Source organism: Rhipicephalus sanguineus, chromosome 1, assembly GCF_013339695.2.
Source record: "Rhipicephalus sanguineus isolate Rsan-2018 chromosome 1, BIME_Rsan_1.4, whole genome shotgun sequence".
Classification (NCBI taxonomy): domain Eukaryota; kingdom Metazoa; phylum Arthropoda; class Arachnida; order Ixodida; family Ixodidae; genus Rhipicephalus; species Rhipicephalus sanguineus.
In genome coordinates this window covers 267,585,039-267,610,226 of record NC_051176.1, presented here as the reverse complement: position 1 = coordinate 267,610,226, position 25,188 = coordinate 267,585,039, and the positions used below count along the sequence as shown (strand labels likewise).

General features: G+C 47.6%; 1 protein-coding gene across 15 annotated transcripts in view; it reads right to left on the bottom strand.

Annotated features, from left to right (window-relative positions):
- Nucleotides 1-4,726: 4,726 nt before the first annotated feature.
- The window catches only part of LOC119378918 (probable nuclear hormone receptor HR38), a 48,015-nt gene continuing 27,553 nt past the window's right edge, over nt 4,727-25,188 (bottom strand). For 3 of the 15 annotated variants that reach the window (XM_037647993.2, XM_037647991.2, XM_049411733.1), the window contains 8 exons: nt 23,354-23,667; nt 22,773-23,291; nt 10,576-10,750; nt 9,964-10,093; nt 9,260-9,420; nt 8,689-8,888; nt 7,914-8,092; nt 4,727-7,318 (listed from right to left, as the gene is read on the bottom strand). In XM_037647993.2, coding sequence (XP_037503921.1) covers nt 7,062-7,318; nt 7,914-8,092; nt 8,689-8,888; nt 9,260-9,420; nt 9,964-10,093; nt 10,576-10,750; nt 22,773-23,291; nt 23,354-23,667 — 1,935 coding nt within the window. In that variant the 3' untranslated portion in view covers nt 4,727-7,061. Of the gene's footprint in view, nt 7,319-7,913; nt 8,093-8,688; nt 8,889-9,259; nt 9,421-9,963; nt 10,094-10,575; nt 10,751-22,772; nt 23,292-23,353; nt 23,668-24,237; nt 24,646-25,188 lie in introns of those variants that run through there. The other 12 variants (XM_049411742.1, XM_037647997.2, XM_037647995.2 and 9 more) reach the window with 10 other exon arrangements.

The following is a 25,188-nucleotide window of genomic DNA, read 5'->3' as shown; positions in this document are numbered from 1 at the left end:
ATGTGATGACGTCGTCGTGTGACGCCACGTTACGTGACGTCATAAAATTTTGCGATCTGTGACGGCATCACGTGATGGCGATTTTCTGCATCACTCGTGTTGATGCTGGCGCCACGGGACGCCGACGGTCAACTTTCGCGTTTGATGATGCATCTAAGGATGGCAGAACCAGGCGGTGGCGTTGAGTTGATTACTCAAAACATAGACATAAAGTAATATGATCTACCGCCTGAGCGAGCTTTCCTTGGCGTACTCAATTAACGTAAACAGCTTTCTTATTTACACTTACTAATTCCGACCCCGACGACGGGGTGGGTAAAATTTGCGTTGACGTATACTACGTTACATAGACGGGCGAATCATCGATGTCGGTGTCGTAAAATTCGCGCATTCGACGCTGCTATAGCCTCGTTTACACCAAAGCTACAGGCGAAGTTCAGGTCAGGTGGAATGTCAGGTGAGGTCATTCGGTCATTCCAACTCACTACCTACTGTGTGCATGCGCAGAAAAGCAATTTTAGCAGGCTTTCCGCATTTGAAGCAGCTAGCTAGAGAGGAAAATTAGTTTCACACAACCTGATACGTGGCCCAGTACTCTAAAAGTACAGCCCCACCAATAGAAAAAAATCGCAGTTTCGCCGAAACGGCAAAGCAATAAATGTGGCAGCAACACATATACGAAGTATAGCACCTTTAGGGGCGACATGGGCTTCCGTTTTGCGCTCCCAAACTGCGGGATCCTGTGGACAAGCCTTCGGCGTTGAGCAGCAGCATGTCTCACGCGCAGCTGCGCGTTGTTCCTGCTGCGGACACGCATGCGAGCGCGCTTTTTCCTCGGCGCGACTACTGCTTCGCTGAAGCTCATTGGCCGGCGTTGCGACGGCACACAATGCGCATGCAGCTCCACTGCGTGCTAATCACGCGAACGGCGCAAAGACGACGTGACCTAAGTGGACGCGCAGCTCGAGCATTCATGTGCTTTTTCAATATATATATATATATATATATATATATATATATATATATATATATATATATATATATATATATATATATATATTTCGCTCACGCGACGCCGCAGTGACGATGTGGACGAAGTACACGCGCTGGAGTGACCGTGTCTGAGCTTGAAGGTCAGATTCACGGAACGGGCCGTTTTCTGGTTTTTTACCTGGGCGAGTGGAGCTATCGCTTAAAAGAACATATACTAACTTGTTGGACATTTTTATTGCCAGTTCTGCTATGAGAAAATGTGTGCTCCAACCAAAGACCCGAAGCTGTGGCGTGGACCTCAGGTATCGCAGCGCCCTTAGAGATTGTGTTTGTTGTGGGCGCAAAACAAGAACCGTATGCACACGAAAGATATTGATGACACTAGGGTTAATGAACAGTAAATACAGTAAGTACAATGTAAAAACAAGTAAGAACAAGGAATACTAGTGATGAAAAAGAACATTGCGCGCTATACGTGTAACGACGACATATTTTTAATGAAAACTCGAAGATGGCCAAGTTGAACATTTTCGAAACAACAGAGCGATACAACCAATGGTAAGCGTTTTTGTGGTCTAGGTTTCTGCACTGCCCCTATGACGTTTATTTCGAAGAATTTTGATCACGCGTATTAAAGTACACCGCAGTCGCTGAACCGCATAGGAGCGTAACCTTCTGGGCACTTCAGTGAATGTATACAGAGCTGCTGGTATGTAGCTCGGCTATAGTTACCTGACTGACACGCACCGGATGACAATAGGTGTGACGTCAATGAATTTATGCCTACACTGATAGCCATCGGAGGAAGGATAAGTGGTGTCAGAAAAGAAATTGTCCAATTGTTTTCGGTTCGTTAGAAAAAGAACACAGGCTATCGTTAAATAAAATCGGATCTATTCGATTGACGTGGGGCTCTACAGGGAAAGATAATGCCAATTCGCGTTGTGGTTGACTCATTTTATTGTGTACAGGGCTCAAAGTCTCCATTTGTTTAATCCACATGGGTTCCTTGTACGATCGGTTCCGGCGGGGCGAGTGGTTCATGTGCATCTATTGCTTAAAGGGAACAAAATAGCGCTTCGGAGAGGACCAAGACCACAGACACAGCGCCGTGTCTGTCGTTTTCACTGAATCGTCCAGTCCAAAGCGCTGTTTTTTCTTCTCCCTATCATAACGCAACAACCAGCCCAGTAAGGCACATTTATGCAGCTATTACTTATATCCAGACAAGGGGGGCCTGCGCCACCTTACATATTGCTGAATGCCCCATCGGCGCCTGACTTGCTCATGTTTCACACAGTTTTAAGAAACGCTACAATTTCCATGAAAATTGTGTGAAATTTCCAGTGCAAATTATGAATGACGGTTCAGCGAAATGTTCCTGACCCCACCATGTGCGTCGGGAGCATTTTGTCTTGGGGGGTGCCAATCCGTGTTGCATCGTGCTGGGGGAGGGGGGAGCACTGGTGTCCCTCGGGTGGGGGGCAATGTTGGTGTGGCTTGAGGGCGGCAAGTGCCCCTTTAGCACACCCCTGCCGACGCCCATAGACCCAACCATCTCATTTCTTTCATTATGGCTGTTTCTTTCAGGGCATTTTTTTTAACGCATTTCAACTGGTCTCCCAGAGATATATTCTGTGCTCAGAAATCCTGGTGACACTATGGTTCCGATTTGTTCGAAGCATGCTTTCTTTTTTTCAATGCTAATCGGATTACCATCCGAAGTACAAGATATGCTGATGTTTACCAACATGGGCAGCTTACAATAGTCGAATTCCTTCGCTTGATGCCCTTAGATGATCGTAGACACTACAGGCTGAGCTTCTGAATGTGCATCGGCTTCGAGTATGTCCTTGCAGTTGGTGCGTTGCTTTTGGAAGTTGAAACAAGCTTGGACGTTAATTTCTCCGCGTGAGTGAGGCGAACAAGCAGTGACAGAATCGATTAAAAAATGTTACTTTGTTTCCTATACAGCCAAATAGTGAAATTACCGAGCTTTCTCTGTAATATTACAGCTTCTTATGTGGGACCGAAGCGAGAAGAAAAAAACAACGAAAGAAAAAGACTGGGTTGAGATCTGTGTTTGCGTTTTCAGTGTATAATTCTCACTGAAGGAAAAAGAAAAAAAAAAAAAGGTTCATGGCTACGCCCTACGGACCCGGTACAACGCTGATGGGACGGATAACTTGAACCGAACATGTTTGCGATTAGCAATTAGCGGATGAATAACCTTGAAAGAAGGCTCTTCGTAGAACTTTCTGCCAGCCTCAGTTTACAGGACGCATTCTGTTTGCGCACTCGAGCACATAAGTCATCATCAGAGGACCGTGAATGTAAAAGGTTTACAATAATAATTATTTCTAGGGCTTATTGGGAGACACGCCGTATAGTGGAGGTCTCCGGAAATTTCGACCACCTTTAACGTGCACGTAAATTTGAGTACACGCGCCTCACGCATTTTGCCTCCATGTTTACACCTGAAAGATTTTCACTTTTTTAAAATAAATTGTAAAGCTTTCTCTCTTTTGGACTCGACCCATGGAGAAAGGGGGGGGGGGGGCTCTGCGGTGAGACTTGAATTTTCAAGACCAGAAGCTTTCACTCTGCTTTAAACGAAAAATAAAGAACTCAAAGGTAATCCCCGACAACAAGGATTGCCTTTGCTTTTATTCGTTTATTTATGATCGCGCCATTGGTCTCCATCCCTGCTTAGGCCACTGGGTCATCCTTACTGTCAAGGTTCACTCTAAGTTCCCCTCTTGTTCTTAATATACTTACGTTGCGAACACTATATAAAGCATAGACGATATATGCTGCCATGCATATAAGTATTAAAGAAAAAAGAAAAAAAGGGGACATCGATTAAACACATGCAGACCTGTATGATGCACTGCTTGTTCGCCTCACTGTGAATGCGCTTGCGCATTTATTATTCGTTATCCAACTGGTCTAGTTCCGTGGAGGCTAGAACAGTACGTTGAGGTTGGCCTCTTTGGGCAACGTGTGCCTATAGTAGCAGGACAAAGCCACAGCATATGGGTTTCCACCGCAGACACAGGAGCCGGTCTCTTCGGATTGTCACTTGTAACTTTCCCGGCCCCACATGATAGCGAATGTCTGAGCCACCCCATCCTGAAGAGTTTGAAGGCCAGCCTAATTCGACAACCTGGGTGTCGGGGAAGGAAGCGGGCATATGGGGGTTTGTTTCCTACCAGAAAATGAACTTGTGGGCATAGAACTACTCGACCATGTTGAGGAAGGCTGACGCTTGGTGAACTACTCTCAGTGAAATAAAGCGCTTCTCGACAAATAATATTTTCTTCTGTATAACCTAACATATTTTGTATCAATCTGTTTCAATCAAGCGAGGACACAAAATAATTTTAAGATTTCGCCCCAATTTTACTGATGAACGTAGGTGGTTCGGGCTTGGGTTTGCAGCTCATTGCCTTAGTGTTGGAGGGGAAAAACTCACAAGATGAGTTGCTTACATATTAATGATGTCTTACGCATGTATGAACGTGAAAAAAAAATGACGCTATTTGTATGGCTGGCAGTGCCCGAATGGCATCAACGTTCCTGCACTTGTGGTGATGGCAAATTCTCGTGCTGTCTCTGTAAGCTTCGACCAGCACACCCATTGTCATTTCGTGACTCAGTCGCTAAAGCACGCGTGAAAAGCCCCGTCTCTTCACTTACGTGCCGAGACGGAGAAGTAGAGACACATCAACAATCACAACAGCAACAAATTCTGTATTTCACTCACGTCTTTCAAGAAAAACAACAACAATAACATAAAAAGGGCGGTTGAAAGCACAAAGAGAACCGTGAACCGTGTTACAGACTTCTGGTCAGCACAGTATTTCTGGTATGGTGACGGAAACGAGTACTCCGGCAGAAGCCCTCCCTAAAGAACGGCAACAGAACGGACAACGACTCGAACGTACGGTGGTGGCGGGCGACGGCGGAACCGCACGTCACGCAGGTTTGGTCGGGTGTTGGGGGTCGCCGGCGCTGTCCCGGGAGCCTCACCAACGCGAACACCACCGAGGACGAACCTCCGGTCCGTCGCCCGAAACGTCAGCTCGGCTGCACGCCATATGCGAGTCACTTTCTCCGTGGGCCGAAGGGAACGAGCCCCATCACATATTCCTCACGCTATAGGGCCCTGGGCGTGCACTGTCGGCAGCGTGCCCGGCGGGTGCGACTTGCAGTGAGAGCGGCTCGCAGAGGCGAGGCGGAGTTCGCTGTTGGCAGGCTCGCAGGACCGCACCAGCAAGGAGGTGCACGGACAGGACTGGGGTTGCTGATACCGTTACCGCTGTACCGTTGCCATTCCTATTCAGACATCGAGTGCGCGTGCCAATTGTCGCGATACGACAGGCGCTGGCGGACTTGGTGTCTGTAAGGATAAGCACGGCGGGGGCAAGGCGTAGATTTACGGCCGCTGAGCGCCACGCGCGCGCAGCCGCCTCGGCGCTTAGAAAGGCGAGCACCGGGAAGCAGCTGGACGCACACGAACGACGCTGGACCTGTCTTGGGTACTCGCCTCGGGAATTCCGCGCGCAGCTCCTTTTTGTACTATCGACATATATTGGTTCCCTAGACACCGAAACAGCCGCACTCTTCAACAACGATCTAAGTGAAAAACGTCGACAGATAAAAATAAAACTGTCTAAAGACTAGAGCAACCTTGACTTTAACATTGCCGGTGCTAAAAGCACGTGTCTGTTTGTCTGGTGGTTCTGATGTATGTATCTTATGTACACGCGTTGGTATATTATTTATATGTGTATATATATGCATATATATATCTCAAGCTTAACGAAATGAACTTAGACGAGTAAATAAGCCGACATCGTAAGAGCCGATTGGAGGTTTGCGAAGAGACAGCGTGACAGAAATCAAAATGAAGGGTGCACACAGTAAGCAAACTGCTTGTGGAATGTTTCGATACTCTCCGGGCGCCATCCACGAGAGCGCAGTAACTAAGTTGGTCTAGCCACGAAGTAGCGGGGAATGTTGCTGGAAAGGCAGTGAGGGGTCTCGTGTGTGTATCGTGTCGCCGTGTCTGCTGTACAGAAAAATACGAAAGGCAGGCTCTTCTCTTTGTACATGACTTGTCAAGAGCGAGTACCCATCTCTCTCTTTCTGCCTTTTTCTTCCTTTCCAGTGGGTCTGCGAGACCAGTTAACAACAAGTGCTCACCGATATTTTTAATAGGCAGGACACCACAAGATAAAAAAGAAAGCGAATACAGCACATCGAGCAAATAAGGGTAGGGTACACGGAACACGCTTCCGCGTAATGGGCGACACACATAACATTTGACTAGATCCACAGTAAAATAGACTCGAGAAACATTTTTCCAACACGTGCGCTTTGGGAACCAGTATATCATGTAGGGCGTGTATATAATGCATATGAATATATATTCCAAAAAGAAAGGGCGTTCAACGTGCACAGAATCTCGGAATACGCTGACTCGCAATGCGAACGAAACAGAGGGCGAGCTGGCTGACTAGAATGGGCTCTGCCGAAGAGACTAACGGTAGCGCGGCAAGACACCGCTCTAGCGGAGCATGGGGACTCGTAAGTATGGAGGGCCCGAACGGGCCTCTCTTCGTCGGGTGACGCGGGGTGTACGCAAATAAATAGCGCATGAGAGGTGATAGTGAGCCACATACAAAGGGGGATACACAAGTCCTAAAAATGTTCACGGGTGCGATGCAAACAAATGCCATACCACGGTGAGAGTGCGCGAGTGACAGGACTATGGCGTGCGGGCCACGTTTACAGAACGCGGCGCTCGTAGTCGCCAGACTAGTCCCCGGGTGCAGGACACGAACACACAAACGAAACGCCGGAAGGGCGCGCAAGTGAGGAGGGTGGGGTCACAAAGAAACTCCTTGACAAGACACACGAGAAAACGGACGACGCGACTGCTATCACAATCATTATTGTGAGACGGCCCCGGCCGGGTACCGAAGGCAGATTGACAACAACCACGCGGGACAAAACAGGAGGGGATGATCCGATGTGCGGGGGGAGGGCGAATGTTCGGGCCTTCAGAACGGCAGGCTGGAGACGAACATGTTCTCGATGACCGTCGGCGCGGGCACCAGGTCTTCGAGCTTCAAGTAGAAGATGCGCTGCAGGCCCTGGACGCTCAGGCTGCGCAAGTCCGGCAGCTTGGCCAGCAGCCGCGAGAAGTAGTGTGGCTTCTTTTGGGCCTCGCTGTTGTACGTCACGTGGTCCCTCAGAGATCCAATGATTTTCATCTGGAGCCGCTCCACCTTGGCGCCGTCCTTGAGGCCGTGTCGCTCTGCGGCGCGGGAACGAAGCTCGTGAACGCACCGTCATGTATACAACGCACAATTGCAACAGCCTTGCCTACTCGCGTTGACAGCACCCTGCCACTCATTCTTATTCATCCAGTAGGAACGATATGCTCAAGAGCTTAGACGCTAACGCACGCTTCTGACGGCTAAGCCCGCAACGACGGAAACTGCCGAAATTCCACTTTACGTTGTGCACAAAAGAAAATCAGTTCTCATGTATAATACGCGATATGTACACAGTGGTTAAGCAGGGAGGTCCTATCTAAGTTTATCTCATACTCTGTCGCCGTCCATACTACACATTTAACCTTGAGATGATTCGCATTTGAGGAAAATCAATCAGTAAGAAATAAGCGTCACGCGAGCAGTGGCGAACATTGGCGGGAGCTCTGATCGTAACCTTTAAGGACCGCATGATGTGTATTAATAAATTTCACAGTAAGTCGGCATAATCCACTGCCCGCTTGCTGAAGTCTGGTTGGACTCCCGCAGTATTCGGCACACTGGAGCATCTTCGCCTCCAACGTTGAGATTTACTATAGTTGACTTGAAGTGCGAGCTGAAACGGCTACAACTTACCTGTCACGAGCGTCAGCGCTGCGAGGCAAGCGAATGCAGAGATGTCTATTTGCATGGCGTGCAGGCTTCTCGAGAACTCGAAGATGGCAGCCAGCCATTCCCCGAAGATCCTCTCGCACTGAGTTCGGTGGAGGACGACGCCATTACAGAAAGTGAACTCGTCATCTTCCTGCCGGATCCTGCACAATGTGAAAAAGAACCATGAAGCGAGCAAACGAATTACATATTCATATGGGGGGGGGGGGGGGGGAGGCTGTCTTTTTTTCAAATTCGTATTTGCTTTGAACGATTTCTGAATGAGCAAAGATGCCATGGTTTCTATATTATCGGATACCATGGCTTGCAGTGCGACGCTGAGAGGTTAGCAGACGCAATACTTGCGGTAAAAGAAAAGAAAAAAGGAAAAAAAAGATCGCCCCCTAGTACTTGGCATGTTACCTCTAAAGCGGCCTTCGCAATACTAGGTGAAATGCCAAGAAATTTATTTCAGTTGCCAACGCCTTTGCCGTTTGCAAATTTATCAGTGAATTCACTTACCATATAAAAACGTTAACGAGCTGTTTCATTTGCTGGTTTTTGAAGCTGCTGGATTTGGATGTGACAGTGAACCTTCACCAGTAATCCTTATGCGATGTGAACAGATACCCCTTTTTAATATGTGAAAGATCTAAAAAAGCAGAGCTGAGCATGTTGTTTCCGAGGTTACTTGCAGCAAAGGCATTGTATGCGCTGCTGAGCCGAAACTACAGCCACATGCATCTTGTGGCATGCTTACCTGTATGCCAGTCGAAGCGCAAACAGCTCGAGGCTAGCTGATTGGAACAGGAGCTCCTGGTCGCTTTTCTCCAGTTCATTGAATCCCGGAATCTTCTCGGAGAACGTTTTTATGACGTCCACGGACGAGGTCAACAAGTTGTAGAACTGCTGAACTTCGGCTGCGGTCCTGCGGCTTTCATCGACTGGCATCTCCTGACACTGTAAGTCAAACACAAGCGCACACACAGACCTTATAGGCATTAAGAGGGTACGGTACAAGCAATGAAGTCAGAAGCACTTTTGGTTATTACACAAAGATCGCACACCCTAAGAAAACTGAAAGACATGTGTGTCTTTCCGTTTTGTCAAGGTGTGTAAACTTCTTAAGTACGGGCCACAGCCCAAATTTAAAAGTCATATGAAGGAACAACTTAAACACGAAATCCATGCTGAGCTATTGCGACAATTTAACTGCTTTTAGCTAAAGTTAAGCGGAATTGACATATGGGATGGTTGGTGACGGACGGTACCCGCATTTTGAGTGCGGGTACCGTTGTAACGTCTGATAGCAGTAGGGAAGGAAGACTTACCAACGAGTAATCTCTGTTGGCGAGATCTGGAGAGGTGTCCACGTGGGCCCTGACAAGTGCCGTTATGAGGCTGACCGGCGGCGACGGTGGGGACTCCTGGGGACTCTTGGGCTTCGAAGGCAATCTGCCTCGCCGTCCCTTAAGGCTGTCCGTCCGCACAACTAAAAAAAAAAAAAAACAATGTATAGGCGCTACATTTGGACATTTGATCGCGCACACAACATGCCAGCATAGACAGCATACAACATGTCACGAAAAGCCGATGGTGCCAAAGATATCAGTATCATCGCTGCATGCATCGCACGGCCATAATTATGCGCCCTGTTCTATTTCGTCGTCCCTTTTCTTCAGTAATTCTGCGCACTAAAAAAAAAAGTTTTCCTTGTCAAGTAACCGTAATTATGACTTCGATTCTGTGCAGCCGCGAAAAAAAACCATTGTCAATTGCCCACTGCATAGTTCCCACGTTACATCAGCTCGGAATAATGTCTAAAGATATTTGAAAAGGAAAATGGAAATCGATGAAAAGAAGTGCAGGGGCGAGTGAATACTTCGTGGAAACAACTTTTTGACAAAATTATCAAGTGGCTTCGTAAGCTGGCAACATTACTGAGGGCGGAGGATATTATTAATCATTTCAGAAGTTGCTGTTGTGGTTTAACGAAACAAGACAGGACCTCCTTAAAAGGAAATGCGCCGCTTACCTTCTTTGACCATTCCAACAGCGAGACATTTCTGGAACCTGCAGAACTGGCAGCGGTTTCTTCTCCTCTTGTCGACTGGACAGTCTCTATTAGCAAGGCACACGTATTTGGCTCCTTTCTGAACTGTCCTCTGCACGAAGGAGAGAAATGAAAAATTGAGAGACGAAATCGGAAAGTGAAGGAGAGGGCGCAGAGAATAGGACGAAATCGAAAGCCGAAAAACACAGCGCTTAGACGTGTAGCATTACTGTATTTCAGAAATTATGATGACCTACCGGCCGATAATTCATTCGTTATAGTCAGCTCAGTTCATCGACTATCTATTCCTAAATTAGATGACAAATGTTTTTGGGAATACATTCCTTATTGCGTTCAATTTCGGTGAACGTATACGTTATTGGGTGGTACAAGAGGTCTCGGAAATGGAGTCCAGCATGCGAAAAGCAGCTGTCCTCGGTGATGAGAGAGTCGTCAGCACAATCTTTTTTTCGTCGAGCGCCCATATATTCAGCCTGTTTAGAAGACCAAGATAGTGAAGCTCCTTTCTTGAAAGGAGTCCCGCCTGCTACACTATACGGTAGATCGCTGTCGGCACGTGCTTAAGGGCCGTACCTTGAAGAATCCCTTGCAACCCTCGCAGGTCCTGACCCCGTAGTGCTGGCAGGCGGCGTTGTCGCCGCACACGGCACACAACTGGTAGGACGGGGTGGCGGGCGGTGGCGACGAGGCCGTGCTCGATCCCGACGCCGGCGGAGTTCCGGGGGCCGATGGCGGGGCCAACCGTCCACTGCACATAAGGTACGCGGACGTTAATCAATTTTGGACGCATCCATGCGCCGATGAAAAGCATTATTTTTGCCTTCTCTCCTACATTGAAATGTTAGTGCAGGTCACATAGGTGCAACAAAATACCTTGAATTGTGCCGTTTGTAACACACAGCGAAATCACTTGATGGCGCAGAATATGTGTGTGGAGGTGGTTGTTGGGGGAGGGGGTGTTCAGCTGTTAACAAAATGACGTTGGCCTAATGGCCATAAGGCTAGGTCGACATGGATCGAATGTCTGTTCATTTGTTCAGTTGTGATTATTCGATAGGGACAATGGTGTAAAGCTTCTATTCCAATAATCCTTTTGCGCGTTTCGCCAGTTAACACGACCACTATGCTCTATCTCCATAATCGACTGATAATATATATGAAATGGACGATAAGAAAGGAAGAGATTCGAGCGAAAGAAACCGTCACATCTACTGGCCCTTGTCTGCGTAGTTTTGGCGGGAAAATGTTGCGAATTGCAAACACGCTCTGATGGCATCCAGCAAGCCCACGCGAGTAACTCAAAACTTTAATCGATTCTCGGCACTTTCTGTCCATGTGTTCTATGCGAAAAGGATGGGGAGATAATCAGGTGGGAGCGTCCTAGAGGCTGTTTTTATAAATAGCGACACGAACCGAGCTTGTCGACAACAGCAAGAAGGGCAATGCAAGGCAACATGCATAGTGGAGGGACCTCAATGCACGTAAGTTCACTGCGATTAGCGTGAACTGAATGGAAGGCAAGAAGCCGTGAACGTGGTGCGATACAGTGATGGCTTTATAATTTGCGTTCATTTCTGCCTCAACGCTAACACTTGCATATAGAAGACTCAAAGGATTCTTCAAGGTGTGTACAACGTTGAAGAAGCAATTGGTCTGCAAGAAGGACGCAACAACTTGTACGACTAGCCACGGTACATATGTGGAGTAAACGAAGTTGGTCCAAGAGCACAGCAGGAGCCAAGCATAGATTGCGTCAAGGTGGATAAGATGTAAGTCAGCAGACTGCTATCGTGGGGGAAGTTTGTTCGTCTAATGGTTAAAGGGCCCCTCACCAGCCTCTAAAAAATACAAAAAGCGAGCGCGTTATTATCTCCTGGCGTTTCTCGTCTTTCTGGCGCACTTCGTGACGCAAGAACAGGGATTCACGTGACGTCATTACCGTACATAATCTCGATTGGTCCATATACGCGAAATATCAGTCGTGAATTGTATCCTACACTGCTTTGCCATGCAGTCGCCCACCCGTTCTTCCTTGTCTCGCATGACTATCGTGCGCGATCAACTGATTTCGCTTCATCTTGTGCGTTTTCGACTGCGCAAGCGGAGATAACAGCGTGTAGCCGACAAGCGCGAAATCCTGATAGGCTCCATGCTTAGTGCTGGCATTGTACAAAAATGTTTAAGAAATGAATGGCAAGGAGGAGATGTCGCCTGTAGGAAGGGTAGCGAAGGCGAGAAGGAAACCACTCCCTCGTCTTTGAACTCGGGGTGGTGAGGGTCCCTGTAAGACGTACTGAATGAGGAAAAGCAGTATTGACTACCGTTGTGGCTTTTATCGTTAAAGTTGTACTTCTTTTTGTTATTGCACTGTCATACCTTCCTAAGGCGTGCAAAAAAAAAAAAAAAACACACATGCGTGGAATCAACAAGGAGAAAAAGCTCTTCGTTTAGCCAGTGCGGAACTGTCCATGTTCTTAGGATCGCTGCGATTCAGTTGATCCTCCTCGAAGAGTCTACGGCGAAGTTATGTAGAGTCATGCACAATTGAATTAGCAACCAGTTAGTGCTAACTAAAACACGCCCTTTCATATTTGTTTTCGCCGTTACACTTAACGTCGGCATGAATTCGCCTTGAACACTTAGTGTAGGGGCCAGAAAGCTTTTGAAACCACATAATTACTGATGCTAGATTGTGCTCTCAAGTTATCGTTTGCGGAAGCTCTTGCATTTTGTAATTTCTTGTTCCCGTTTAATTTTTTAACACGAAAGTGTTTTATGCCGGGGTCCACCAAGACTTCAGTGACGTATTTCCGTCACGGAAATGACGTAGAAAAAAACTAACGATCAGAAGTCAAAAAGTTCCGTCAACGGGCATCGAACCCACGACCGCTCGGTACGCAACAACAGATGCCGGGCACGCTAACCACTGCGCCACGGCCACAGACCCCAGAGACTTTACAAACGCGCCTTTTATATCTACCACTCTCCCGGACGGCGGGGTGGCGCTGCCCTCTGGGAGCGGTAAAGTAATTCGTCATTACTGTGGCCTCCGCGATTAGCACCTGCAACGCGTTACACGTCCGTCCCATTCGGCGCGTTTTCAATAGAAGTTCAATTCTGCCAATGCCTTAACACACCGCGAGGTGGCGATCTTAGACCAAGCGTCGTAAACGCGTCGGCCTCGCTCATAGCATCACGCTGATCCAAACCAAAAATAGCTCTGCGACGCGCGCCTGCCTCACCTAGCTGTAACGCCGCGTTCAGCGCTGACGCGCTCGCCCCGAGAAAAATCGCAGCTGGGCTACACTCTAAAAAAAAATGTCTCAGTTCACGGCAGAAGCTGCTGGTAAATCGGTGCCAGAGGCATTCTGTTAATAAGAAACAGCAGGCTCCGTATCACAGAGACTCTGTTATTTATTTTTCTGTATCCTCGTTCACAGCATCCTTCTGTTATTACGTGCACGTCATATCTCTGTCATCCGAAACACTGCAGATCTGTCATCCGAAACACTGCAGATCTGTCATCTCAAACACAGCAAATCTGTCATCCCAAACACAGCAAATCTGTCATCCCAAACACGGCAAATCTGTCATCCCAAACACACCACGACCCTGTAACTAGGAATACAGCAAATCTGTTACTTCAAACACACCATGACCCTGTTACTAGGAATACAGCATTTGCGGTATTCATAAAAGAGAAAAACGAAGGTTGCCGTATAACGGTCTGCCAGTGAATTATTCTGTTATTGTGAACGAAAACTGAAGCTCTCGTAAAACGGTTGGTTCAATTTAATGGCTTTTTTGTGCATGATTAATGTTTTGTGTCCTGAAGGATTAAGTTTTAGCTTGAAGGAAAGAGTTGTTTCACTGAGCATTAAGTAAACTTAAGTTCGGTAGTAACTTAGTTTGTGAAAAATTAACACAAGCCCTTGTTGAATTGTAGAGAGGTGTGAAACGTCAGTACACTGTAGAAAAGCCGACGTCTCATAGGAATGTTTATGGAGCTGCTTAAATTCTCACAGTAGGGTGTTTTATCATATTCAATTACACATCACTATTTCTACACCGCATGCGTGTACATTTGACAGCACTATTTTAACCTACACTAGTGCTGTCTTCATGTACTGTGCATGCGTGCACCACCTCTGCTGCAGCATGCCATATGAATAATATTGCACCTTTAACAAAACATGGATGAATTTATTTACACAAAATTTATTTACAAGTGTCACAAACCAGCTAGTGACATTTCCAGAGACTGCTACTTCAGCACGTTGTTTATGTCTGAAAGGAATGTTAAAAACAAGTGATCAAAACACATCCGAGAAGCAACAACGTACACTCTTTATAATGCATTCTCTGCACGTGTATATGGCCTTTGATGCGCATATCCAAAAAGTAGGGGCCGTGCACTTAAGACATTTCCCAACTGGCTCTGATCACGCTCAGAGTGAGCAGCAAGATTTTCAGAAATACTATATATACTGATCTCCAACTGTACGTTCTGCTGTTAAGCTCTATGTGCCACACACAGCTACAAAATATGGCTGAGCTTTGCTTAGCAGTGTTCATTGATCATAGAATGTGTTTTTCTTTATGCCGGAGGGGTGTTTGAGGAACCCTTTAAAAACTGAAAAAGCTTGACCTAACTAAGAAACATATAGACTACACTTAGTGGTTTAGATCAGTAGCGAAGCTAAGGGGTGGCACACCGGGCCCGTCGAATTTTTTTTTTCTCCATGACATGCATACATAGCGCAAAATGACCATTTGCCTGCCCGGACCCACCTTCAGATTAAGGAGGTGCCCCCCCCCCCCTAAAAAAATTCTGCCTACGCCCCTGATTAGGTGGATGAATTTCCCAACCCCATGTAACATAAGCATCAGTGAGATTGATTACTAGGAGAAAATTAAGGTCGAACTTTCAATTTTTCTCTTTTCACTTCATGCTATATCCTTCGCGCAATACACAGTATCTCGATTGAGAGTAGAACAAAAACTTCGCCTTCATGTGTCGACTCTTGTGAAATAATAGGAGTATGTTTTGACAACAACCAGAAATATACTTAATAGTCCTGATCATGCATGAACAAAGCCACGTGACAGTTGCTGCCCCTGCGGTCTCCTTCACCTTATTTTGTAGTACAGTACGTACGACTTGCAAGCTATGCAAGCATGGAAAGCACTGTCTGCCCTCGATAAGACAACAGACACCTACACGCTTGGTGCATGACCTACACGCTTGGTGCATGTGACTTGCGGTTCAGGCTTGCGAGTGCACCTTGTAACAGCCAAAAGGTTGGGTATTGGTGAAATTACTAATGACTGGGTGCCAAAACTGAGCTGTGACATTCTCAAACTACAGAGATGCAGCCCAGCATCAGGCTTCACCGCAATACGTTTGTGTAAAACGGTTACGTGACGTGTCAAATCACGTTATTGCTGAGCGCAAGCAACGCGTCATTGAATTCAGAAAAACTCAACTGCTCGCTACACTCCTTCCTGAATGTGCAGCTCAATAAAGAAGACGCAACACAGCGTGCGAGCACAATGGTCGTGCCTCAAGGCAGTCACTCCGAATCAACAGAATGCATTGAAATATGCCTACGCACAGTAAAATTACAGCTACTGCCTCTACCGTTTCCTGCACCTAATTTAGTAATAAGATATGTATGAGCAATGCATGCATGGCGAACACGTGTTTAATCTTATCCCTAATGCAAGCATGGCAAACACGTGTTTAATCTTTATGACCTGCGGCATGCGAGTGCGCCTTATAACTAGCTGCTTATGAGACTATTGGTGAGTAGGTAATGATCGAAACAGTGAAGTATTGCTTACCTGATTGTGATGTGTGCGAGGTGACAGACTTGGCAGGCAGTTGCGAGAGCGCTGACGAAAACCACGTACGGTGCCGGAGAACACGAACAACAATGTGAACACGGTGAACAGCGCGCCAACAACCTTTGCGCAGTGCGCGCCCCTGTGGTGGTATGCGAAGCACGTACTAAACCGATGGATGGACGAAAAGTTCATGTAAGCAAAGTAACCAGCGTCCCCTCAGACGCACACGTTTTCTATGTCGATTTTGAAAGTTGCGACCGAGCTCGAGCCATAACCGAGCTACCATCACTACCACTGCGGTGGCGAAAGTAGCGGCGGCGCTGTGATCGCCGGCGATGGGAAGCGCGCAGCGAAGGCGGCACCGGCGGCGCGGCTTTTAATCGCACTCGCGACGCACTACGTAAGTCAAACTAACTTCTTTAGTGCCTGCATTTCACTCTTTCTGTATTCTAGCCTACACTGCGATGCACCAATTCTATGGGGCGGTGACGGCCGTACACACCACAGCAGTCGTATTAATTGATATGTCGTTACAAATCTGCACAATGGATAGGTAAGAATAAAACAACCATTATAACAGAAACACGCATCTTACCGTTTATTGCGCATTTCTAGGGTACGATGATGAATTTTTCAAGCGTATTATGTGTGGCCATCTGCGCGCTTTTTTCTTTTTGCCTGTTGCGAAGGGTTATGGTGGTGGAAAAACTTTATTGGTTATTCAGGGGAAGCGGTAGAATGGTAAATAGTTCTCAAGAATGGATGTTCTTGTCGCAGGTAGTGAGAACATTTTAACAACCAACGAATTTTTCGGTGAAGAAGTGTATTCCTCGTGGATGTTCACCGAGCAGACTGATTAATACATAAAAGAACAAACATTTGCACGAGCCTTCAGAAGAATATTGTTCTCGCCTTATAGTTCAGAGTATTTCATTATTGTACTAACTTACGTAAGTTAATCGCGCGTGCCTTCGTTACTGTGTTTCATTGATGGCGTGTTGATTAGTGTGCTAAATACGCAACGCACCTGCGATGCTAAGAACGTTCTCACAAAAGAAGTAAAGGCGTGCAAGCACGGATAAAGGGGATGAAAACAGGAGAACGCGTACACTGTCTGTTCTCCTGTGGGTCGTGCATTCTCACGATGTGATGAAGAAAGAAAACGTAAACTATTATACGCACAATCGAGATTCACGTATGCGGGGATCCTCGGACGGGTATGTTTTTTTTTTTTTTTTTTGTCAATAAGGGCTCGTAGACGCAGTACAAGTACCTGTTCGTTTTCAATCTTGCAGGTGTCTGCGAAGTGCAGCCCTTCGACGAGGACCATAGATCTAGATGTAGTGCGGGTTTTACCTCTTCTGAACGACGTATCCGCTGCTATTTAGAGGCTAAAATTACGTGTACCATCTTTCCCGAGTGGCATGTTTGGAACTATCCCTTTCTATAATTCTCTCGTTTAAGTATGCTAGTTGCATTTCCATGCAAAATACCTAATCACTGAAACATATTGCTCACACCAAATCTCTTGCGCTTAACTGTCAAGGGGTGCATGGTGTTGGATGGAATTCAGGATGTATGTATGGATGGATATTATAAGCGTCCCCTTTGTAACAGACACGCTGACCTGTTAGCCATAAATCTTTCTTTTTTTAATTCTGTCTAAATATTTGTGTATACCTAAGGAAAAATTTTCTTTCTGTGGAAAAAAAAGGCGTTTCACGGTACAGCTTCTTGGTTTTCATGCCATTTAATTGTCCTTTTTCCCCACTTTTCCGCCTTAGAGTTTCCTAAGGCGGAACCCTAACCCTATGCGGGACACCTCAGCGTAGTCGGCGACTACAGTGCTGCCACTATACGTTTGCCACCCGCCGCGACAGCTCTTTCAAGGCGCTGCACACGGCTGTTGCTTAACTGTTCTAGCTCAATGTATCATTGTCGAACGGAGTCGATGGTCCAAGTTCAGACAGTGTGTCCGCCATGCACACAAATTACGGAAGCACACTACATGCGTGTTCTTGAATTACAGAATACATACGTTTTTCTGATGTTTTACGGAAAGAGCGACGGAACGGAAACGTCGACTACTCCTTTACGTCCAGTCCCGCTGTTTCGTAAAAGACGCAGCACAGTTTGTGCTCTAAACGTCCACTTCCGCCATTTTTCAGGAAACAGATCATACTCTGTGTTTCTTACGGTCTGTTCCGACGTTGAAACACGATATATTTTTTTCAGTGTACCGGGGCGGCAGGATGCTCTTTGCGTTCCCCCCTAGTCCGGCCGTGGTGTTCAATCACATTTTAACATGCCGCGGGATGGCGACCAAGTTCAGCGTCCAATATGCGACACTCTTCTGGCTATCACACCTCGTTCTCTGATTACGCTTTCACCGTTAACTACTATAGCTACCACAAAGGTTTGTTTAATCATTGAACATGAACGTTAGTCGTCGGGATGGAGATGTACCACCAATCATCGAAGTGGGTGCATCCACGTTAAACGGTGCTATAATAATAATAATAATAATAATAATAATAATAATATAATAATAATAATAATAATAATAATAATAATAATAATAATAATAATAATAATAATAATAATAATAATAATAATAATATCTGGGGTTTAACCTCCCAAATCCACGATGTGATTATGAGGGAAGCCGTAGTGGAGGGCTCTGGAAATTTCGACCACTTGGTGTTCATTAACGTGCACCTAAAGCTAAGTACACGGTAAACGGTGCTATAGATGCCAGACATCAATATACATTGTGCAAACTCTGTTATATCAATTCAGTTACTTCTGTAAACGTTCAGTTACTTCTGTAAGGGCACGCTTTACTTTCGTGTTATTCCGATTCCTATGAAGGAGGGATCAACCATCTTTTTTTCATGACTGTACATATAGAGCCACCAGCGTTTTCGTTTTTATTTCAGTAACTTCGAAGAAAAAAATACTTTGTGCTTATCGCTGATCTGCTGTCGCAAAAATTTCGACAGAAAGTAGGATAAAGCAAATTATCGTCCTCAACAGCAAAATACAGCATGATTATGCAAGTTAGTAATCAAACTTTGAACCTTACAAGGGACTGAGCAGGTTGCAGTTTATGAGATTGTGGTAGTTATTTGAAATACGATATGATGAAATTTTAACTTTGTGAGACAACTCTGGTTGCAGAAAAAGACGTACTTCGGACCCGATCACTTGCGAAGAGAAATAGACGCGGCTGAGTATGCACTTGAATTCGAAACCGACTCCCAGTATCGAAGCATATGTGGAATACGCAACAAAGTAGTAATGGCGTGTCAGGGCAGCAGGTACACTGAGTTCGCTGTTCGTTTGTAAAAACGAGGCTCGCGAGAACAGAATGAATCGCCAGAAATAACGCCTACTGCGTACGGCATCGACAATCACTTCGTTGTCGTACGAGCAGCTTTTTAGTGCGACGAGTGCGTTCCGGTAAGCCGATGAAGGAAGTACTCAGAAAAATGCAACTGCCGTACGTCTGTGGAGACATTTTGATGATCAAGGCTATCGTACACGGAAAGTATGACACTTGTTCTTCCCGCGAGCTGGACCAAACAGTGCTTGAAATTACTGCCACGAGAAGTGACGTAGCAATGCCTCGTAATGAGATAAATATGCGCCAACATGAACCGTTCGGACGGTGTATATTTCACATCAGCGCTTCCACGTTCTATGGATGCACGAATGCGCGAATAAATGCTGCGGATAGCTGCTTGGGACTATAGGAAACTTCAATGGACAAGCTTCTCTAGCTTGTTACTGGACTATATAATGCTAGCGAAAGTGGACGCTGAAGAATGAACACTGAAAAGCGAGAAGCTTTTCGAATATCCCGGCAGGGAGCTGGACAGTCAAGGGATCTGCTGAGCACTTAGTGTTCTGACTGCAAGCAAAAAATCACAGCCCCCCCCTCCCCACTCCCCGTGATCACGTGATAAAAGGATCACATCCGTATATTGATGAATGACATCTTCCACGAGCACGTTATATCTATATACTAATGTTGAAGACGTCACAACAGGACAAGGAGGACATCGCTCCTCGGCATTTTCGTCTTTCTTTAGATAGTTGTTTCGCCTTCGGTTGAATTCTCCTTCGCGACAGCGACGAGAGTGAGGACATTTTTTTTCTACCGAACGCAGACGGCCGCTGCGCACGGATAAGAATGTGACCTTATCAAAATGCGATGACAGAAGTTGTGTTCGTCACAAGCTGCCCGATGGTGACACGGGGGAACTGACGCACTAACTCGGTTGTTTTTAGCTCCGCGGAAAGAAAAAAAAGAAGAGAGGAAGAAATCGACGTTCTACAAGGTTAAGTTTGATCGCTGTTCGCGCAAATCCCAAAGCGCTAACCGCTATCAAATGAGCGAAAGAATGAAAAAGAGAGCACACGTCAAGGAGTTAGCCCGTAGTAGCCCTTCTTCCACCCCTTTTTTATGGCAGAACGGGAAACACGGAGAAGGAAGCAAGGAAGGAACAGGAGGGGGTGACGCCAAAGGGAGGCGAACAGTTTAGAATAACCAGTATGCTCGCTGCGGATGGGGGAGCTTGAAAGTTAGAGCAGTGAAGGAAGAGAGAGCGGGAGCACTTACACGTGGTCACAGTCAGTCACTTTTGTGCGGTATGCCACATCATTCGTCAATCACGACAAGCCCAATTAGTATACAGCCGCTTGTGCAAGTCTATTGTCTTTAAAAATTTCAACAATGCCTTCGTCGCCACGCGCAGAAATTCCCGAGTACGTGTATGGTGAGCCCGACTGATTTCTTAGGGAATGTTTTCGGCGGAAACAGGCAAGACGGAGAGACCTTAAGACAAACTACTGAAGTGAACTGAACGGCAACCAAGTGGCCAAGGAAAGACGGTCACAGATCTTCACAGAACAAGTAAAAAGCTGGGCAAGTTGACTGTGATGCAAAAGCAGGCGTGCAAAACGACAACTGGAAGGGCGTCATTTGTGTTGCCCTCGTTCCTGTGTCCGCGTTTTGTACGTCTCTCTTTGCGTACCACGAATTTTTCTCTTAGTCTTCAGACGACTTCGGAGGACTTCCTCGCGGCGACACAAAAAACCTTGCGGCCAATCGTTAACTTCGCCAGGCTGCAGACGCCGTAGTGCGTTTCCTGTATCGGTTATGCTTTATGTTCTAATGGTACATGACGGTCATGGTTGTTTTATGGACACTGAACAGCGGCCGTGTCGCAATTCTGATGAGGGCTACTTCTTCAGACACATCAGAATATACAAGCCATGAAATAGAAGGCGATCATACGTGGTAATCTAAGAACTTAAGCAACATATATCTTGTATATTTCTCTATGTTGCCTGGCGATCAACCGAAATTCAGATTTTTGCGCTGTAGTTCTGCAGAAAAACATACTACTGAAAACGATAACTAAGCGAGCGCCGCACACATCCATTTTCGGGCAGGAGAGCAAACTGAGCAAGCTGTTTTTCGGAAACAGCGCGAGAAATATTATATTGGCGATCAGATATTCGGCTTTAGCGACGATTGTCTTGATGCGGTATTCTCAATATTTTCGACACCGACCACTTATTTACATTTCATAGAACATGCTGCACTGCTGCGGGACTCAGAAACACACGGTACACACCTAAGCGCTCTAAGAAAAATGTAAGTAGTTCAGGTCACTGATCCAAACGATTTCAAAGGCTTGTGGTGAAGGCGCGCTGTCGCTGACTGCCCTGCAAGGCACTTGACGCACTCCTCACAGGGCGGTGTTTCTAGGGCTAACATGCTACATGATTGACTCTACACAGGTTCACAGCTCTCTTCAGCACAAATGTTGATGCAGTATCAACATTGATCAAGAAGTTTGTATGTGACGCCCGTCAAGTTGGCGAGTGCCTTTGATGCCCAACGAACAATCGAAAAACGTCGCTGGGCACACCTCTGCGTCAAGTTACCGAAAAAAAAATTGTGAAAGGCTGGACTTGCTCTCAAAATAACTGGATAGATCTATTTGTTGTCACAGTCTGATTGGCCATTGATCATTTTCCAAACCAGCTGCACACGATGCGGCACCGTTCGGGTCACAGAAACCAGACTCAGCTGCGTCGCATGCAGTTCATGAAGTGTAGTACAACTTCGGCCTTGCGCTTTACTTTGAATGGTGGCAACAGAATATGCGAGGAAGGACTTAACTGTCTAAATATGACGTTTTCAGTAATGACTTTACTACATAATTGCAGCGCAGTCATTCAGGGTGGCTTCCTGTCCACGCGGACAGAAAGCCATCAAGCAAAGAACCAGGTAACGTAACCAAGAAAGCCAACAGGTGAAGTAACTACTTTACCCAAATAATAAGCGCGTTATCACAATGCTCTCTTTAAGACGCAGAAGTTATCCTTACAGCGCAGCGGTCACACTTGACTAAAGTACGCCATTTGAGGCAACAATATCAGATAAAATGCATATGGAACTTTGGATACAAACATTATATGACTTCACAAAATGAACTGCGCACGTAACCAGAAAATCACACTTGGTGCGACACTCTGCTTCCTGGAATAAAGGGCTTCATGGAGGACAGAAACAATAGGCAGCACGTACTGCGAGCGTTAACTAGTAACGCCAACACAGCATGTGGCACCAAGAAGAAGTCGCAGCTGAAAATACATCCGATAAAATTAAGACTTATCTGCCGGAATAGAATAAAACATAAATAATTCGTTAGCACCTATTAGCGACCTTGTCTGTAAAAACAAGTGCGCTCTTGATCCTAACGCAGCCTGGGCATTACAGCGCACAGGTTAGAAAGGAATGGATACCGATTTATCGCTATTTCAGGGCGGTTCTTAATGCAACAATACTCAGCGTAAGTGAAACTTGATATGGGCGTACGCATAAACCAAACCAAGGCTACACTCACCCTGGGTCGCTGGCAACAGCGGCCTTGAGAACGGCCGGTTTTCGGGCTTGCGCCCACGTGCCCCCAGGGCTGGGCAGTGGCGGTGTCAGGTCGCCCGGGAATGACGCGAGGGAGGACGAAGACCCTGCCGACACGAGGCTGAAGCTGGAGCTTTCCGAAGGTCCCGGGAACACGAGCCCCTTCTGGAATACCGGTGGCGACGGATGAAGATAGCCCGAGAAGCCGGCTTTGGCATGCTCCTGTTCCGCCTGATACTGCACGTAGCAGCTGGAGGTCTGGTACGACGGCGGCTCGGTCTTGTAGAACTCCTGGGATGTACCGGCCATCGGCTGCGGTGGTGGAGGTGGCGGCGTGAACGGCGGCCGGTAGCTGGTCGACGGGTGAGGCTTAGGAGAGAAGCCGCCCACGGACACCTGGTAGGCCTCAGGGCTGCCGGCCTCGGCCGGCAGCTCGGTGTCCGAGCGCAGCTCCTCGAACTTGAAGGAAAACACGCCGGAGTGTGTGATGTCCCGCCTGTACCTGGAAGCAAGGGGCTTTTGCTGAAGAGCCTGGTCGGTGCACAAGTAGTGCGCACAACCCACCTGGGCGAGTACGTTTCCTCGAAGCTGGGCAGGGCGGATGGGTTTGCGGGTGAAATGCTCAAGGGAGTCAGAGGCGTCGGCTGCTCGGTGAGGGGAGGACTGCTGACCACCGGGAAGCCGGACTGGAACATCTCCTGGTAAGAGGAGACTTCTCTCACGGTGCTGCCGAATACTTCAGAAGGAACCTGCGCTCCCACTAAATCGAGACCGGGGAGCTTGAGCTCCTCGCTCAGCGATAACGACTCCTCGGCTGTGAACGAGGATGAGAGGTAGTCGGCGTGTAAGAGGCTGCTCGTGGAAGTTAACGCCGCGCTCTGCAAACGAACAGCGGACGATCCAATGTGAGTCCGTCGGCAACGAAAGGCGGCCCCCCCAACCCGCATAGGCCGGGCTCAGTCTCGCCCGAGCACGGCCCCCGCTCTTGCAATGGGCGCTGCTCGAAAGCAACCCACGACCCAATGGCTCTGCTGCACCGCGAAAGGCGCGCGGGGAAGGAGAATTTGGCTTAAGAGTCTACGAGCAGCTCCCGGAAACATTACAGAGTGGCCGCTGCGGAGAACAGGGCCAGCGCGCTGTTCTCCGCAGGGCTTCCAACATGGCACAAGCACAGCACTTCGCGTACTGACACTAACATGTAAACACATACTTAATACGGAAAATCAAGTCAAAACTCAACGGCGACATGCATGCGCATCAACGTACGAAATGCAACCGACATATGGAAGTGCGTGGTTAATCACACAGCAAAATCAATACAAGTCATCCGCAAACATACCAGCTGCGTTCAGCACAAATAAAAATGCGCGAGATACTTCGAGAAACAAGGGAAAATGAGCGAAACACAAAATACAATGGCGCGTGTCCCTCTGCGCCGTTACCCGTACCTCCTTCGGCAGCTAAGTGAGGAAAATGAAACAAGTGCCAGACGAATGCCTGGCTGCGCGCGCGGCCAGTGGCCAAGAGGATACGTGGCAGTCGCGCGGGTCCGGTCGCCGCCACCCTATGACTGGTGGTTCTGGAGCCTTACGTGAGCTCTGCGTACGAGACCGTGCCAGGCGCCTTGGATGCTAAGAGCCGCGTCCAATTCCATCCGCGGCAGTCTGTCTTCGCAATGAACACGAGCGCAGCCGCGGGTTGCATATAATCGGTCGCGTCAAGGATTACATGTCCAGTGGTGATGCGCGGTTCGCAGGTGCCAGAGACAATGAGGAGAGCATGTCATGACGAGGAAAGAGGGATGGAACAGAGGGGAAGGGCATGCTGTGGGGGAGAGTGTGTCCACACGCCAAGGCGCGAGCACATCGGCAAAAGGCTAGACGTGGTCAGGGCGAGCAGCAGCAGCAGGTGCTGGGCGTGCACAAGCCCGGCTCTGTACGTCATGCGGGGACCAACGTCAACGGCGCCAATAAGGTGCCATCCGTCTCCCCCGGCACTTACGGAGAGAGAGTGCTCCGTGTCCACTCAGCAGCGCGCTTCGCACCCTCGCCGCATGCGCGCGAAATGACACTGACACGAGGTCGAGGCACTTGGAGATCAAGCCACGCGTCTACGCGTGTCATCTGTGCGCTGCCGCTGCCGCCGCAAGACGAGCGCCTTGGACGACGTCGGTCTCCAGTTGGAGCGCGCGGCCGTATTAGACACGACATATGGGATGGTTAGTGGGTGCGGAACAGCGGTGCAACAATGAAAATTACGTGTGTGACACCGTAATGATTTGCGGAAACAGCAATGCGAAGTAGACCGGAGACGGCCGAGAAATGGCGCGCACTCATACAGCGGAAAAGTCGAAAACGAGCGCTTAAGCCTCGGTGAACCTTTTTTCCGCTCAGTTGCTA